This window comes from Haliaeetus albicilla, chromosome 20, assembly GCF_947461875.1.
Source record: "Haliaeetus albicilla chromosome 20, bHalAlb1.1, whole genome shotgun sequence".
NCBI lineage: Eukaryota > Metazoa > Chordata > Aves > Accipitriformes > Accipitridae > Haliaeetus > Haliaeetus albicilla.
Window position 1 is genome coordinate 8,755,739 of NC_091502.1, and position 19,610 is coordinate 8,775,348.

The 19,610-nt window shown below is 34.2% G+C and overlaps 1 protein-coding gene across 7 annotated transcripts in view; it reads left to right on the top strand.

Annotated features, from left to right (window-relative positions):
- Positions 1-19,610, top strand: part of PSPC1 (paraspeckle component 1) — a 59,770-nt gene that overhangs the window by 8,859 nt on the left and 31,301 nt on the right. For 6 of the 7 annotated variants that reach the window (XR_011328968.1, XM_069808216.1, XM_069808214.1 and 3 more), the window contains exons 5-6: positions 3,131-3,215; positions 4,209-4,317. Coding sequence is in view for 6 of the 7 variants with exons in the window: in XM_069808216.1 (XP_069664317.1) it covers positions 3,131-3,215; positions 4,209-4,317 (194 nt within the window). In the remaining variant the exon portion in view is untranslated. Of the gene's footprint in view, positions 1-3,130; positions 3,216-4,208; positions 4,318-10,993; positions 12,739-19,610 lie in introns of those variants that run through there. The other variant, XM_069808215.1, reaches the window with a different exon arrangement.

The following is a 19,610-nucleotide window of genomic DNA, read 5'->3' on the forward strand; positions in this document are numbered from 1 at the left end:
TTAAGGACATTGTGAAGGAAAAATATTCCTTTTTTTTTTTGAGTGTCTATTAAGCTCTGCTTTTATATGGAAAAGGAAGAGAATTACTCCTTCCATTAAAGAGCTACTAGAATATGAATGCTTTTGGTGCTAATATTCCAGTGAGGAAACATGCTTTTTGTTAGAGTGAGAGGAGGGTTTTTTCCTTTCCTGTCTGGTTAACAGAGTACTTCTCTTTGGTACCAAATAACTTGGAATTTTGTTCAGCTAATTAGATTTCTGCTTATTCACCTGCAGATGTTTAATTTGTCAAGCTCTAGGGGTTAGTAAACATTCCTTCTGTTTTAATTTTGTCAACTCTGCAGCTTCAGTGTGTATGAAAATAAGGTGTTTTTTTCTCTTGTATTTCTTTTCAGACATTAGCTGCTTGTAAATCTTGCTGGTCTGAATAGTGTCTCTGGGTATAAGTTCAGACCATGCCAAGAATATTAATTATGTTAATGAGAGTGCATCACAGGGTTTTTAAGAAAGATGCAGTGAAACTTTTGACGCATCAGAACCTAGAATTAATATTTTTGTACACCTGATGCACAAAACACAGATTTAAAGGTGTATTGAAGTAGTTTTTCTGAAATATGAAATGCAATATATTAATTTTCAGGAGCTAAAAAGAAGATGGGAAGGCTGAGCTAACTAGAGTCCATATACTCCTGCAGGTGAAGGTTTTATAGAATTTGCTTTATGAGAGCTAGTATGACTTGAACTAAAACATGTTGGCTTAAGTACTCAGGTTTTTGTGGTGTGGTATTAATACTGAAGGTAGACTTCATTCTTTTGATATCTGTAATTTTTCACTTGTAAGTGTCATGTTTTGACAGATTGAGTCAGAAGTAATTTGTAAAGCAGAATATGGGTTTCCATGTGTAAGTAAATTGCCGCGATGTTTCTGATCTGTGTATTTGGTGGTATGTTTCAGATTTTTGTAAATATTCTCTCATAATGGTGGTTAAATAGTTTATGAAAATCCTGGAAAACGTGACTGAATTTAACTGAAAGCTTCATTCTTTATCAGTTACATGGAAGCTGGGCATTTGTTTTCCATATTTAGAACCTGAAAAATCAGCAGCTAAAACAACTTCAAAATCTTTTCAGACTTGGTATTCCTGCTTGTAGGATTAACTTCTGAGGTGAGAGTGTACTTTCACCTTCTGCCCTCTGCTTTTCAAAAGGCTGAGAATAAAATGAAGACCTTGCCCTTTTTTAAGCACAAGGAAGTGCAGAAGCTAATAATAATGCTTGGGGGTTTTTTTTTTTTCACAGCTGCTTTAGTGCAGCTTTTTTCTATTCAGAGAAAGGGCCTGTGTCCAACATGTGTCAGTCCGGAATTACTATCACTGCAGATCTTTTAATATGAATGGCTCTGTGTACAGCCTGAACTTGTAGATATATATTTTCATCTGGCTAATAAGGCTTTGTGCCAAGATTCTGCCATTGTCAAATGGTACTGGATCATAAATTGGTATGTTGAACTTTAAAATACTAACAATTTCAGGAAAGGCAATAATCAGAACTGTGCTGTGGAAAATGATTAAGAGGACATTGGGAAAAGTAAGACTCTACACCTTAAGAATAAAGGGGAGTAAATGATAAATTTGTAGCAATTAGTGGTAGAGAGAAAGTAGGAAATGCTGTGCCAGTGTATTAACAGAAGAAAAAGTGAATGCTACATAAATATGGAAGAACAAAGAACTGAAAAGGAAATCTTTTTCCACAGTGGACAATACTGAGCATAGAATGGCTCAGTTCTTGATCTTGGTAATACCCTGAAACAACCTAAAGGTTAATTAAAAAAAAAAAAAAAGTGCACTTGTACTCTGAAATAATCTAAAAGCTCTTTAAAAAAAAAAGTATGCTTGTGGTGCTCCCTGAGTATCAGGATAACAGTGGCCAGGTCTTCTATGGTAAGCACAGCTGGAAAGAAGCAGCCCTCAGACTTTGTGATTTGAATGAATCTTCAATGTAATCATATTCTCTTGAAGTGTGGAATGTGTTAATTTCGCAGAAGAGATTGGAAAAGCAAGCCTGCAAAATGTGCTTGAGAAAGGAGTTCTAATGTCAGTAAGGATGCTGTGAGAATAAGAAAATGATAATCTGCTTTGTTAGAAAAGAAAACAAATACATAATATTTTGCTGAAATGTACTGGTCATTGTAGTTGGCTTTGGACATTAAAAGGTTAAGTTGTAATACATGCTGATGCAAGTTTGAGGAAAGTGATTTGCATAGCTAAAAAGATGCTTTAATTAGTATAGTGCAGAAATGCATAGAGAAATGTGTGGAGTAGTTGAACTAAAGCCTAAAAGGCATATAATAGGTGGTATAGTGGAATGTTCCTCATGGTGTCTATAATGTCATGTGGCCAATATCCTGCAAAGATAGAAAAGGCAAACAACTGCTTTCTAACAAAAGATAGAATTAATATTCATTGAAGAAAACATAAATTTCCAGGCAGCAATCAATAATGTGACTAGTCAGAAACCAGTACAGCAAAAGTAATTACTAATAGTTGCGCCCTGCATTTTAAGAGCATTTTAAATGCTTTTTAAGAGGATCCATCTGTTCCTTTCTGGTAGTGTTAAAAGATAAGTCATTTGTAAATTGCTATAAGCTAGGTCATAATAAATCTCTGTGGCGGCTCAGATTACACACTTTTTTCTGATGTATGCCATGCAGTGGTCTGCAATGAGTAGTGCATAGTATAAGCCCATATATATTGTACCAGTTTTCTTGCTAGTGTGACTTTAGCAGTAGAAAATTGATACCTTGCCCTAGATGTAAAACCAGGATACGATTTAAGAGCTTTAGAGTTTTTTCTCCTTTTCTTTGTTTGAGGAATTTAGATTTCTGTTTCCATAACCTGCTTCAGAGGCTTTGCCAGTCCTGTACCTTTCCATGTTTCTGTGAGACATGGATCAAATGTGTTTTTTTCATATATTAGACCTAGCTTTATGGGAAGAAACTAGTTCAATGCGTTGAGAAATTTCTTTAAAAATTGAATGTTAGAACTGTAATCTGACAGTAATAGCATTTTTTTTCTGTTGCCACATTGTTGATTGGTGACTTTTATCTTTATTACATTTTTAATCCTGTTAGATCTCATGCGCCGTCAAGAAGAATTGAGGCGTTTGGAAGAACTTAGAAATCAAGAACTTCAAAAACGCAAGCAGATACAATTGAGGTATTTTGTCTTCTACTGTGCAAAGGTGTGGCATGCAGCTGCTGTAGGCCTGCATGATTTTAGATACTCTAGCTTGTAGAGCTTGCTTTTGATACCAAATAAAAACGTTTCTGCTGCTAAAAAGTTGATTTTCAAAAGCATAATGTGTGATGTTTCTGTTAATGTTCTTGAACAGAAAAGCGATGGCTTATGCTTATATAAGAGAATGGTTTCAGGTATTTCTTGAATTTTTTCATTTATTTCAGCTCTACTAGTTCTGTTGTAAAGTTCTGAGCTTTCTAAATAGCGTAGAAGTGTCATAACAGTTTTTTTGTTTGTTTCATATAATTTATTTTAACCTTGTGACAGAAGCACAGCTGTAATAGATATGAACATGCTTCTGAGATTTATGGGCAGGTGATCTGCATGTGGAATAGTAGCATTGCAAATGTATAGTCTGACATGAGATTTTGGGGGATATTTTCACTTGACATTCTGGTATGTTGCAAACAGTTTTTAGTTTAAGATCTGATTCATACAAATACTTGTTTCCATGCATCTGCTAAAACAAGAAAATAAGAGATAGTATCATGTTGATGGAGTTTATACTTTTATGTTAAATATCACAAGAAATATAGATGAGAAACAAGAACAAAACACAAACATTTTGCAGAGTTAAAAAAATGAGTCTTTTGGCAGTATTGAAATGTTTTAATACATAGTAACTTGTTAAGAAGTGGAGTATTTTAACCTGCTTACCAATATGTAGCCAGAAGAACAGTTATAGAATGGACTGGTATTGTAATTACCTGTATTCCAGTTTAAAAAAACAAAACACAAATTTCAATAATATTCAAACCCATCAGGTGGAGTAGATTAGTGCCTTACACCATATATAAAAATAAATAAATAATGACCAGTTTTTTTATATATTTGATCCTATCTCCTGAGACTGAGTACAAGCCTGAACAGGTCAAGAGTCTAAGTTGACATAGTTTTTAAAAAATATTCTAGACACGAAGAAGAACATCGGCGTCGTGAAGAAGAGATGCTACGCCAGAGGGAACAGGAGGAATTACGACGACAGCAGGAGGGAGGATTTAAGCCAAATTTCATGGACAATGTAAGTAAAATTCTGTGAAGAAAGTCCAAATTGTAAAAGAATTCTTTTTTATTATAATATTTTTACATACTAGCTATTAAGCTGCTGTCGCCTTGTTTCCTGGTTTTCCTTCAGTATTCCATCATTCTCATGAATGGAGTGGTAGAAATTTAATAGTGTAGTTATTCTCTTGTATGATGGCATTACTCTTATTTTTCCTACAAGCTGGTGGTGTAACACTTCAGTGAAGTGAAGGTGTTCAGATAATAATTTGCCTTTTTTATTTGGGAAATGAATTTTTCCAATAAAATAAGAGAATTTTTTGGAGTGGGAGGCCAAGGGAATAAATTATGTTTCCCTGAGGAGGTGCCCTAGTTTGACTGAAGGTTTAAATTTTAAACCAGTTTAGGCTGTTAAGCTTATTTGAATTTCTTGTTTTGATTTATGCTTAACTTACTAGGAAATAATACACTTCAGAAACAAAATGGGCAGTGTTAACTTCATATGGAGCCTAAAATCACTCTCCCCTTTGACCCTACTGTAAAAGTAGATGAGGAAAACCTCAAAATCTTTACTAAAGGCGACCGAAAGATTATAAAGGTGGAAAAGAAAATTGTCCTCTGCAATAATTTCTACATTATTTATATTAGTAATTTAGGTGTGCTCTGCCTCTGAAGACTCATCCTGCAGGACTAGCAAAACATTGGTATCAGAGGAGTCAGCTTCTAAATTTTCATGATGATCTGTTTTGGTCGAGGGTATGATTTTTTTTTTTTGTACCAACCAAAGCAGTTAAATGAACGCAACCTGTATTGTGAATGCTTTAGTTTCATGTGAGAAGGATACCTTTTACTGTTACAGCTATTCTTAGTGAGGAAGCAATGAATAAGTGATCCACACAGTGCTCTCTTACATTATTATAACAACTGTAATCTGCAGGAGGGAATTTTGCTCCCCTTCACAGGTACCGCTTGATACATAAATCAAAAATAAACTGCTGGTTTCTCAGCTGCTTTCTGATTTTGTTTTGTGAAAGAAATACCGATCTTAAATTCTATACCATAACGTTTTCTGTAGGGCCGAGAAGAATATATTATGTATATTCTGAGACATGCTAGGGGAAGTTAGAAAAGAAAAGATTTCCTGTTCTCAGCAGGACATTTTTTCCCTATCCTCTGCCCCTTAGTGTTTTTAATAAAGATGGGGAGGAAGCAAAATTGTTCCTTTGATGTTACTAACAGCTATCAGTTGATTTTGCTGATTGTGTTTTGAGAAACTTTGCAGCAGAAAACAGTCAATCATTTATTTCCATATGTGCTCACACTGTAAAAGAAAACTGCTTTCAGTATGTCTTTTCTTTGGGGTGATGAAGATGAAGAATTCAAAACTCATAATGTCCTTCAGTGTGTTCCCACATATCATTAAACATACTTTGTGAAATAGCATATAACAATTGTCTGATGTAATTTAGAAATAGCACTTATTGATTGTGACTTCTGTAGTGCCAAATATGAAATTTCATTTTACCATGATACCTTCACATAGCATCTCTTGGGGTAGCCTGATTTTCTGACCCTATAAGCTACGTGTCAAAATCCTCCTGTGGCTGATATGTGAGACCCATGCTACTTGCTGCAGAGAGCTGCAGGAAGGGGAAGCTGGGGAGCCAACCCACAGGCTTGAGATGGCAGTAGCTCTCTGTTTCCATTGCTGTTAGGAGATTGTGACCTATATCCTACAGCTTGGGGTGCTGGGGAACACTAGGTAATGCTGGCCACAGCAACCTCTACTGATTTTCTTCTTGGAGCTGTCTTGAGATGTTATTAGTTAGCCTCTGTGCTTGAATTGCTTGCCACAGTTTGGCCATCCTCGTGCTTATCTGCATCTTTAAATTCCTAACTCTGTGTGAATAGGAATTGTTCAAGTTAGTGTGCTGGACATGGCAAAAATGTAGTGTAAGAAGGGAAGAGGAGTGGTTCAAATGGAAAGCACTTCAATCACTATATGTGATTTTTGTGACTTTTATACAATGAAATTTTTTGGGGGGGAAAGGTAAAAGTGGAAGAGTGTAGCTTTCCCACTGAGCTGCATTGCTGGAATTTTGTGTTCATCTGGAACTAATTAATACACTGCAAGAATGTGTAGATGTAGCTGTGCAGTGACAACCCTACCAAAAGTCTTATAAGTTATATAAAGGAATATATAGTACAGGTGTACTTTTCTTAATGTCATGTGAAGTTGAAGTGGCATATACAATAATTAAAAAAAAAAAAAATTGTTTCCTGTAGTATTCAGACTAGTCTTTAGTGTTCTGGTCATGTGTTGACTTAAGTTTTACTTCTATGTCCTTTGAACTTTAAAAGAGGAAGAATTGAAACAAAATTGGAAGCGATGTATTTATTTACTTTCTTTAGCAACTGTTTCTAATAAGGGCAGCTCTGTAACCCTAAGCATGGCCTATCATTTTATAGGTGTTCATTATAACATGTCTTTAGATAATGGTACTTAAGTTGTATAGTGTGAACGGGAATTGAAAAAGCCTTTGCATTTTGCAGCAGAGAAGAATTGTAGACCATTTCAGGAGATTGCAAAATGATACATCAAATCTTTTCTCAATTTAGTAGAATTTCTTATACAACTAATTTTTTTTAGTTATTCTTACTAATACTTGTTTACGGTGAACAGACCCCATCTACTTCTAGTCTCAGATTACCATTGTACATACACTGAAAAAAGTTACTCCCTGTTTTAAGAGTTTAAAAGTTGCTTCTTGGTAAAAATTGCAATTTATGATACTGGTGGATAGTTTTTACCATATCAGGTCTTGATAAACTCTTCTGGCATAATCCTTATAACATATTGAAGTCTTCTGCCAACCATGTATTTAGAAAGAAAATAATAATTGTTTCTAATCCTTGTTTTTGTTTCTTAAAAGCTTTGAAAAGTAAGCTTCCTTCACTTATATCCTATCCCTTTTTACTGTTCAGTATAAAAGAAGGACATAATGGTAAGTGCAATGACAACCAGAATTGGAACCTCTCATATAAGGTTGCAGCATTAGGCTTTCCTGTTTAAAATTTCTTTCTGTATCTTTTCCCTGACTTGTTAAACTTTGATTTTTCAGTATGACTACTTTTGAAAAATGTCTTGTAATCAAGTTTAATGCAGTTACCAGTTACTTGGTTTAGTTGCAGATGATAAAAATATTTTCTGTGAGGGGATTTCTCTTCCTGAGGCATTCTTATTCATGGTCATGTTGTACATTAAAGATTTGGTTGCATTGATTGTTAATCTAATGGGCAGCCTAGTGATGCCTAAACAATTTATTAATCTAGTTATGTGATCTCTAGTAGATAAGTTATTGATCAACACTTTCATATTGGTTAGGGGTGTTCACTTGCTTTGTAAAAGTCGGTTAGTTGAAATCTGGTGTTCTAGCTCAATATATATGCATTCTAATTTCACAGTAGCTTAATCAGGAAACTTGCTTTCCTGTAGTATTTGGCTAATTAATTTTTATTTTGCATACGCATTTCTTGCTGAAAGAGGAGCTTGCCGATGGTGATTGGAAGCAATATTTTATTTTTCAGCAGCACAAATATTTAAAAATAAAATATAGTACTTCTAATGCTGGTAATACATTAATTATTCAAACTGTGCAATGGTTACTATCCAATTGTGAATGACTTACATAGATTTACATTGTTAAAGCTCAAAGCCAAATAATTCAAGTTCCAGGAACTACTTCTATTCACGTCACCAGCTTAGAAGAGTGAAAAGAGAGTGATTTGAATTTAGTGTATTAAAATAGTTTTCCTGTGTCTACAAAAGAGAACAAAATATGTAGGAGTTGTAGTTTTATGGTGCACAGGTTTAATTCTGTAGTAACACTGCAAAATAGTGTCAGGTTGGTATTGTACTTAATGAATCAATAGCTGTGATACTGGCCTGCAGCTTACACATCTTCTTACTGATGGTTTAAAGAGGGAGTTGAGATTTTTGGATGTTGTTGTCCTCTCCCCTTTAAGGAAGCTCCTCCTTTTTCAAGTGTAACTTGCATTTGTAAGGAACTGTTTCTTGTGAGTTAATCAGTTTCAACTTCTGAATGCTTACTGTTTTTTCATGTAAGACTTTGTATATTACTTGACTTTTTTTAAATCTCCTAGTCTTTTCAGGAATTATTTCTAGATTTTTTTTTGCACTCCTTTAATTTTTCTTACACAGAAGCTTTCCTGCTCAAGTATCTTGTGTAAGTATCAGCATAAAGTGACACTCGCTGATGCAGTGGAGATTGCCTCAACAGCAGAGATTGTAGTGGACTTAGATCAAAAGCTGTAAGACAAATGAAAGCAAGGGAGTAAAAAAGTACATCCCCAAACAATGACAAAGTTCATAGGTTCAGGAATGCCAGAAACTTGATTGAAAAAAACTCACATATTTAGCTTTTGTTCTAAGAGTTTTGTCCTTCTTTGGAGCAGTTCATAAATGTAGCTTCCCATTTCTTTATTATTTTGAGGCTACTGAGGTCTATCTTATCCCTCACTTGTACATTCACTTGCAGGTTAAGTAGTAGACATTTTTGAAATGAGGCTATCGGTTAGATTTCCTTGGAATTCAGGAATAATTTTCAGGAATAATAATTCAGGAATAGTTTTTTGCACTTCCTGGCTCTTAAGTGAATAGAACTGCATTTTTTTTTTCTGTCTTCTGATTCCATTACACTCAAAAGCCCCAGTTATGCAAGAAGTTTAAATTTTCACTGAATGCAGAATTGTTTCCTGCCTTATTCAAAACTAAACTAAGGCACATTTCCAATAATAAATAAATTAATAAAAAATTCCAAGGATCTTTTAAAATTTGATCTGTTTTCTACTACTACTAAAATTTTATTATTTTATCTTGACAGCCTAGTGTACTTAATGAAGCTGATGGCGGTGACGTTTTGTGAGGTTATATGAATAAAGTCTCTGTTTCTTAAACTGCTATAAAGCTAAGCTGCTTTATAAAAGCTCTTTTGTAGAGCTTGGTTGGGAGAGATGAATTGCCTCCTTATTGCAATCCAGCATACATACTTGTGGAAGAAGTAGTTCATGTTTGACACCTTAAAAGCCTTTTAAGGTAAAACTAGCTTGAAGAAAGGCAGATTATTAAATGTAGAACTAAAAAAAACCCCCAACCTGACAAAACATTCTTGCTTTCTTGGCAGTGGTTTTACTTCAGTGATCAAGTTCCTTCCTATGCATAAAGCAACATAGGCTAGGCCTTTGAGCAAGCAGTGTATAAATATGCAGTTTGTGTTTTTGTGGGTGGTCTTAGTTTTGGCAGTAGCACTAAATTTTTTTTATTTTTGCAGGATTGCAGTGATATGTATCAGTAGACAGATACTTAAATCTTGCATTTCTTCTGTTCCTCAGTGTTTTAGATACTAAATTTGGTGCTTTAGGTAAGAATAATAATTCCTTAACAGGCCTTAAAATATTCACATTGTATTATTTCAGCCTTTAATTACATTGCCAGATAAAAAAACTATTTTAACAGTCATATCTGCTTTTAGTATGAAAAGACATTGCATAAAAATCAATGCAGAACTTCAGCCATCTTTTTGTAGCATATTATGGGTTTGTAGATGTAAACTGAAGCTATTTGTGGAATAATATTTTTTTGTTTGCAAGTATTTATTTCATGACCATTTTAGGATGGCTCGTAATTGACTTTCTAGATTATGTTTTTATGTGTATCAAGGATGCTACTTAAGGTAATTTTTCAGTAATGGAGCAAATAATCATTACAATGTTACGTTTAATTTATAACTTTGTATTTTAGTGTGTGTGAACTGTGAATATCTAGGGTAATGTGCTAAGTTTTCCTTGTGTTAAGTTATGTTATAGATATTTAGGAGACTAAAATCTTTTACTCTGTTGCCATCATCTTCTATGCACAAAGTACTTGAGAACATACTAATATTTACTTCTTGTGAACTTGCAAACAAGTGACTGTTCATAAGTAATTTTTGTCCCTTAATGTGATGTCAAATGTGCATAAATCTCCAGTATGAATTTAGGTGTTGCGGTACTGCTTGTAACCATTCCCAGGTATGTTCTCTTCTAGAGTAATTGACAAGGAATTATTTTGTCTGTGTTCTTTAGTTTATCTGTTTTTGTTTGTAACTTAATTTTCTTTCAGTAAGACCGATTGATCAAGAAACTAAAAGAACACTTTTCAGATGCTTCATATGCAGTGGCAGAATGACATCAGTCTTTGTCAGTCTTCATGAGGCATCAGTTTTAGCAGATGCCATTTTTGTTTAATCATTAATGAAAAGACTGCAAATGCATCTGGTGTGTTTGTTTATAGAATACTCCATTTGCATACTTAGCTTCTATTTCCTGGGGTTTACAGATGAAAATGAAAAAAATTATTAAAGAGCAGATTTAATAAGTCTATATTCAATATTTTTAATATAATTTCTGAAAATTGTTACTGCTCACAAGTTTAAAAAAAAAATCTGCTTACCTAAGTTAAGTTCCTCAAATACTGAGTTCTTCAGTTTTTCATCTTCTGACAAGTAAGAACGAAGCTTTTATAAATAATTTAGTGAAAGCCGTTGTTAATGTTAAGTGTTTGGTAAATGCCCTACATATTTTGAAGAAACTAAAATTAATGTTTGCCTTAATAATTTTCATTTTTTCTTCCTCAGCTACTGGAGTTAAATTTGACTTGGAGTTTGTACACGTATTTACCCAGACTAAGAAGAAACTAACTAAGTTTCAGTTGTCTACTTGGTACCTGTTTTGGACTCATCCACCTGTCTAAATGCTGAGATCTTACTTGGTGGCATTGAGACTTGCAGCCAAAATAAGTTCCCCTGCTTAGAAAAGTTTGTCTTTATTCAAAGGGTCTGTCTTTAAAGGAAGAGTAAAATATCCAAGAAGCAATAAGTGAAATTTCTGTAGAAATAGTATTTTTTGATGTGAGGAAACCTGTTAATGGATTTGTTGCTTAGTGTAAGGAAGGCTTATTGATAGATCTGGTTTCTCTCTCAAGAGGCAATGCCTTCTGAGCAGTTTTTTTCTTCAAGTGTGAGCAATAAGCCTCTGACCTTTCGCTTAGTCTCTTAACGTTTTGCTTCAGTAGCTCTCATGAAGTGGAAAATTTTAGTAGTGGTAATGCAGTAACCCAAGACATAGAAATTAACTTGCCTTAGTGAGGTTGCCTGTCTTCTGATACCAGTCTAAATGCTATTTTTTAATTAAAATATTTAGTTTTTTTCTCATGATTATTTCATAAGCCTCCTTTCTGTAGTGTAGGCATCAAGTAGCTTTATCTCATTATCAGAGCTAATGCTTGTTCTGGGTTATTAAATCTTCCATGAGGAATATGGAATTTAATTCTGATATTTCTGTCTTCCATCAAGTCTTTCTTTAGGTTCCATTTCAATTTTCCAGAGATTAGGTGTTATTGTTAGGTGAATTAGCATTTTTAATAAGTAGTGGGTTTTGGAATAAAAGGTGAGATGAGCTTCTGTAGAGCCATTTTATAACTGTTCAGATGGGGAGTTTAATATCTTGGTTAATAGAAGCTAACATTTAAAGAGTCAAATATATTTAAGGTTTAACATTTAAAGATGTTTTTCCTGAATGTTATCATAGAATCATAGAATAGTTTGGGTTGGAAGGGACCTCTAAAGGTCATCTAGTCCAACCCCCCTGCAATGACCAGGGATATCTTCCACTAGTTCAGGTTGCTCAGAGCCCCGTCCAACCTGACCTTGAATGTTTTCAGAGATGGGGCATCTACCACCTCTCTGGGCAACCTGTTCCAGTGTTTCACCACCCTCATTGTAAAAAACTTCTTCCTTATATCTAGCCTGAATCTACCCTCTTTTAGTTTAAAACCATTACCCCTTGTCCTGTCGCTGCAGGTCCTACTAAAAAGTCTGTCCCCATTATGATTTCCTACAGTGGCTAATGGCTCACTAATTTAGACTTAGCATTGTGTAGGATGAAAGAGCATTTGTATTAGTTTTGTTTTTTACACGACATGAAGCACACTGCTTTTACTAGTGGGGCTGAAAGCAGTTTTGTTGATGTACTTGTGACAGGTTAGCTGGTAAGTGTCTCTTCTAAATGTATTAATGCAAAAGATCTGAAAATGACAATATAATGTCAAAATTAGGTTCTGAAGGCTTTGTTTCTCTTCTCTACATAGTGCTGTTTTTTATAATCCTTTTAAAATTTTATTTTCTTATGAGTCTTTGTGTTTGTTCCCCCCCTGTCCTTTCTGAATTATTAAACATGTGTTTATCTGTAGGGGAACTTGCATATCTTTAGGTAAGAACCAGCTATTCTTGTTTGTCCCTGTTCATTGAGATGACCATTGTGTCTCTAACATGATTTTGACCTTTGGGTCTATAGTACATAAATAAAATAGTAGTTTTTGTTAGATATCTTTTGATGAAAGCAGTCACTGTAGCTTAAGAGTTACTGCGTGTGGACTTGGGTCAGGGAATTTAACTAGAAAGCAATTTTTCTTAATCCATTTGGATTTGTTCAGATGACCAGTTGCTTAAACTTTTGATCAAAATACTAGACTTGGCTGGTACAATATATACTGTTTTCCTCAGTCAGAACTCTGTTTATTCAAATGATAAGTGTCTGTCTTCAATCAGGTCTACCTCATCTTGCTCCTGTTTTACAGTAAATGGCCTCCAGGTTGTATAAAAGTACTAGCTGGAAAACTATGGAGAGCTGGAAAACAACTGGAGCCTGGTTTCATGTCAGGGAGTTTCATTGATGCTTCTTTGTTCATGTTTTATATTTTTAAGTGCTGGATGTGTGGACAGGCCAGAACTTTGTTGGGCAAATCTTAAACATTGAACTATTTTGATTGTAAGCAACATTCATAACATGTATAACAGACTGCAGATGTTTGTTAGAAGTTTCTCCTACAGGACTTATTTGTAGTAATGAAAAACTTTGGCTTTCAGCTTCCTTTTGGCAAATACTTGCATATTTTAATTGCTTGGTAACTCAGATCAATTATGGGATAGCAACTACAATTGGACTCTCTTTTGTTTTGTTACAATTTAGCAAATGTAATATCTTCTCGGTGAGGAAAAATTGTTAATACAAAAGTCTGGCAAAGAGTCATATTTAGTGTACTGTTGCTACAACTAGTGCTGCTTTTAAAGTGTTTTAAGTTTATTTTGCAATGTTATATTTGACATTCCAATTAAGAAGTAGTTAGATTTTTACATAAACATTTCATGATAAAGGTTATTCTTGGCAGGTTAGTTTTTCTTCTAAGTAAACAGCGATGACTTGCACTTCATCTCATCCTTGATCTTGCAATTGGAGAAAATTGTTGTTTTGGATCAGTCCAATGTTTACTCAGTTTTAATATTTGCCTAGAATTGTTTCCTGTGCAAGGAAAACTTAACATTTGGGAAATCTAAAATGCAGCATTGCTTTATAACACCCAATTTTCAGTTAAATATTTTAGTATACTTCTGCATGATGGTACAGTTAGTCCAGACTTTGTTACCAGTTAAACAGCCCTTCAACTCCACACTCACCAGGATGACTTGTGGAGTGAATCTTAAATTAAATCATTTGCAACTTGTTCTGTAAAAGTAAGGTATCCTCCATGCTCCCATGGATGTCTGTTTTGATACTTACCTACTCTCATGACATTTCTTTAGCTAAAATAAAACCAGAGTAATTCTAAGCTGCAGCATAAAGTTCTCTAATATGCCTCTGAAGATGTGAATATATTGTGAATGTAATGGAATTATATTACATGTATCAACTGTGAACTTGGTGATATGGTAGATACTGCTTTCAGACACTAGTTTGCAGGTAAGTAAACAGTGAAGTGCCTTAAACTGATTACAAATGAAAAACATTTGCATTATGCTCAGCTGTTGAACTGTATTTAATCTATGTTTTGATTTTTATTACTGTAATTCAAAAAAATGAAGTTAATAGAAATGGAAGAATTGCTTTTTATATATTGGTTCCATGTATCTAAAGTGGCTCTTAACTCTGGTGGAACCAGATTAATTGACAGAATGTCGTAATGAGGAAGTTGCTATTAAGTGAGTTCATATATAGATATCTTCTTTTTTTTTTCTCTTTCCCCGAAGGGTGTCTGAATCCGTTGAAGTGGTTACCTTCTTTTAGCACCTTTGTCTTGTGAAAAATTATTTATTTCTGAATTTTGCCTTAAAATAGTTGAGAAGCAGAATTTTACTTTCCTTGTGAGTATTAGTTGTTAGATCAAGGGGAAATTTTGACAGAAACCTCTGTTCCTGTTTGCTTTCAAATGGTCAACAGTGATGGTGATTGAAAAAAAAAAAATCTGTCTTTGCAGTTAGACCCTCAGAAAGTGCTTCATCTGTATAGCCATAGACAGTGAAGGGACATGGTAGGATTTTCCTTTACCTGAACAGGTGATTGAATTAGAGGCATGGAATTAAAATATTTGGATTTTATTCCTAGCTACTGTTCATTGTAATTTATTTGGGGACAGATTTTTGCCTTATGTATACATTAATTTTTTGGCTGGTGAATAACATTTCCCACATTGTGAGAAAATAAGGAACTTTTTTAGTCAGTTTTATTCTGTAGATCTTGTGTATATACAATATTTTACTGTATTACAACAAATGGAAGTGGGAGAGGTGGGAAGAAACATCAGAAATTATATATTAATGCAGTGTTTTAAATGCAGTATTAAAATTCCGAGAAGCAGCAAGTAACTAAAAGACAAAATAATGAAGCAGAAAAGACATAAATCTTGATACATAGCAAAGTTCTATAATCAACAGAGTAGGTTCCACAGTAAATCTTGGCTTATTTTAGACTCTCTTTTTATGTTAACAAGTTAGATTGTTATCTGAATTTTTGGCCTGTAATACAGCATTCTGAAAGTATGAGTTCTGTGTAAAACGAAGCTGCAGTAGCTTATGTGAAAAAAGGTCTTTAAAAAGCACATAAGCTTTTTAAAGAAATATTTATTCGTGCTTTTGTTCAAGTTACTGACTTTGGATATTTTCTGTAAAAGAGTGCAATTTTCAAGTTTAGCCTCTAAGGTCACCAGATAAAGACCTTCAGAAAAATCTTTATAGGCATGTAGACTACTGTAGTAGTGATAGCCAGGTTTTAATATCGAAGATGGGTGAATATCTTTGCATCCAAATCAGTGACTGATAAACTGTCTATTCATACAATGCTACCTTTTCTGGCTCAGACAGTAAGTATTCTTTTGTTCAGTCATTCTGAGATGAAAACCAGTAATGACTATTCACATTTTTTCCCCACATAATTTTGAATTTCATTTGTCTTTTCTCATTTGTTGTGTTATTCCTGTAGTTCAGAGCAGTGGTTATTTTCTGCTTCTCATGACATAGGAGTGAGAAGATGTCTCCATTGTGTAACAGTTGCAAGTATTTTGGACTGTTTTCTTAATCTAGTTTACTTTCTACCCCAAACTTAAATTTTGACAAAAATAAATTTTTGACAGTATTTTAACAGTTTACTGGGAGTGACTCTTTACTGCAGACAGGTTTTACTCTAGGGTATTAGCCATTTTCAGTTGACTTTTTCTTTGAAAGAACTTCAGCCAGCTCTTAGCTTGCCTTCTTGCATCAGTATTTTTCTACCAGATTTTTTTAGTTTTCCCTTTGCTAATTTTGAAGTAGTAGCTGAAACATATTTCCAGGCTGAAACAATCCCAGTGTGCCATATGGAGGTTGATGAATAGCAGGAGTGTTTGGGAGTCTTTCGTGTGGTGAAAAGTAAATTTTCTTTCCTCTTTCAGTGGTGGTGTTTTCGTCCACATTTTCTAAAAAGAAAATACATTTTTTTGATCCAGTTTTACTTTTTGATTTTGTAAGTACATGCTCATCTTCTACAGGATGTCACAGGTTTGCTTTCTTAGAGGTGGAATTAACTAGAACATTTTGGATTTTAAAAAAATCAAATAAGAGAAAAGAACACCTGAAATGTAAGTAAAATCTGGTACCTAACTTAATGGTTCTTCTGCACTATGAAGGAAAGGACATGTGGACTGCTATGTCTTATAAACAGCAGTCATATTTGGAAAGTATGAAATACAATTTTTCCTGGCCAAGATGTGAGAACAGCAAGTATATTAAAATACTCAGCTGTGCTTTGACTTAGATTTTGAGGAAAACTTAAAATCTTACAACTCACGTTGAAACTAGTCTTAAGAAAAAAGATTACTTGCAGCAATATCTTTTGAGAATAACGTAATGGTTGTTCATTCTTGAATGTTTTCAATACTTGTAATCAGATTGCATTAATAAGACTTTGCACCTGCTATAGATGACAGTCTTTTTGAGTGCTAACATGTACAATGAGATTTACATTGTAGTGTTTAGTAAAAATGTGTTGCAATTTCTGGGATCTTTCAGTCTCCTTGATGCTCACAATCAAGGGGCCTCCAGATGGTCTGTGGGCTTAACCTCCTTTAGCCTAGTGGCTGTCTCTTCTGTATTAATATTTTCTTTCAGGGGATCATTAAATGTTGCTGGTTAGTGAGGTGTCCCCTAAATACCTTTGTAACGTGAGTAATATTAGTGCAATTAAACTGCTTTCTTTTCCAAAACTGTCAGTGTAGACCTGACTTAAACGTCATGTGGGGATTAATGTGTTAAAAGGAAGTAAACTTTTCTTCAGATTGGTTTTTGCATCCAGCTGTAGGAGGATGACTTAAAAAACAAAGCATACTGGGAGGATCACAGTTATTTAACACTGTACTCTCCCCCAAAAAACCCAACTTGCTTGTTTTGGAAATTAGAAGCTGGTTTTACCTAAAGAAAGGAAGATCTTAAACTGTCTTCCATCTTGTAAAGATCAGAAATGGCTGGTATTAAAATAAAGGTGAATTTGAGAGAATATGTAACTTTCTTTTTGAAAACAGTTTCTTCTAAGTCTGTAAGATAGAAGTGGTGTGTGTGTATGTGTTCTCTCTCACACACAAAACTGCAATCCATTTCTATCTTTTCCAGGGTTAATGTGTGTTAGGTGATGCATTGGGAGGCTTTTCAATACTTAGTTAATGAAGTTGTATAACAGAATACTATCCTACCCAATTATTTATTAATTTTGTGTAAAATATACTGGTATATGTTGCAAGGTATGTTAAGACTGATGTTTTTAATATGCTGTGGTAGCTGTCCTGCATGTTAAATTTAGTATTTTTTTAATGACAATACATCTGTGATTTTAAAACATTGTTTGAAGTAAAGTACTTGTTTGTATTTTTAAAGAATAACTTCAGCTTAGACTAGTAAATATTTTTGGCTTGTTTTAACTATGTTTGGGTTTTTTTTCTGTGGGGCTTAGATGCTGAGGACTACCCTTAGCAACTGAGTGCTCTCCAAAAGATGTAGAAGGAAAATGAGGGAAGGCCCCACAGAAGTTGAAGACCTTTCTTGTTTTTTCCCAAAACAAAAAGCAGAGCAAAGATGTAGTGCATGGAGGTTTTTCCCAAATACATTCCTATACTTCTGCTGTTAATTAGTATTAAGTGGAATTCCCCTTTTTTAATAACTTTGATACTTCCTTTACAATCTTATTGAAATGATGGAAGTACTGAAGAAATACACTGGACTAACAATAAATCTTTTTTTCCATAAGGGAAATCAGAATTTTTTTTTTTCAACAGCTATAATTACCAGTTACTACCATTAGGAATGTTTTTCCAACTTGTAGCATTTACTGGAATATATGTATCTGCATATATTTCATGCAGTCTGTATTCCTGTTTTTACTGATGTGATAAGTTTTTTTAATGTTTGGGTTTTTTTAATGGTGTAAGTTAGTGAGTCATCTCCATCAACTCTCTTAATGACTTGAGTCACCGGAGAGGAGATTGGCTTTAACTATCTGCTCTAGCCCTGTTAGAATCTTTTTCTCAGAGACCGTGTCCTGTTGACACCTATTAAACTTAATAAAAATTCTTTTCATTAGACTTCCTCTTTAAAAATAGGGCTGTGTAGTTTTCTGTATGCTACATGTTTTATAGCTACATTTACTTTAATTGTTACCTAGTTTAATGTATTCGCTCGTGTAATTTTGTGTGTGGTAAGAGAGCTTACTTTTTTTCCCAGACTCCTGGGTGGGAGCTATCATTCAATTCATAGAATTCTTGAGTAGTTTAGGCTGGAAGAGATCTCTGGAATCATCTAGTATGACGCCCAGCTCAGAGGAGGGGATTAGCTCTGGATTTAGGTTCCAGTGCTCAGGAACGCACAGAAATCTTGGATTTTGAAAAACAATCAGTATTTTTCATTTAAAGTTATTTACTATTACTGCATGTGATGGAATAAAATGAACTATTTTGACATATTGTAACTTTTGGATCTTAATTGATGGATAAACCAAAGACGGAAAGGTGACAAGAGGGATGGGTGGAAGAGAAGGCTTTTATTACTTTAACTTCTTGCTGGCAGCTTAACTTCCAGTGATAGTCACTGGAGTGAAATAGTAGAATATTCTGAGGAAAAGACAAATATTGCACAATCGAAAGTATCCCCCAAATTCTAGTTTTGACTGCCAAACTAGCAATTTTAACCACTTGTATGATATGCCTTTAAAATATAGGCATCTTTCAGTAAATTGCAATTTTGTGTAACGTTTAAGGGTCTTATGCCTCCTGGAGAGACGTTTGGAAATAATTTTTCTTCTCTAGAAAGAACTCAATGACATAAACTGCTCTAGAGTAATGAATTCTAATAAGAGGTAAAGAAACGTCATACCTATTTTGACAAATATGAAGTCTGCTAGACAATAGAATTCAGTTTGCATGTTAATGAAAACAGGTGAGAATCAACAGCACTGTGAATTACATTTTGCTCTACACACACAACTTAAAGTGCTAATTAAGTTACTGATTTTAATGTGCAAATTTATGGGGTGTTCTTTTTGTGATAAAGCATTTTTTTGGTGCTGTGTCTTAGTGTTACTGTGGTCACCATTCCTTAGCTGAGAGGTGAGTGAATAGTCCTGTGTTAATTAGGAAGTGCATCTCCTGGCCACAAACACTTGAAGAAAACTGTATGATCTCTTATTGTAATATTTCTGTTGATATCTTGGTTTTTGTTCCAAAATATTCCATGCTGTATTTTTTCCATACCATAATTTTTTTGGCAGTTTTGCTACCATGAATGTTGCGTCAGTTGGAGACAGGATTTTTAATTGTCTTTGGGCTGCTGCAATTGCAAGGCCTGTTTCCAGGGGAAAAAAATAGTGTTGGTTTGTCATTTAAAAAAACCAAACAGTTTTATT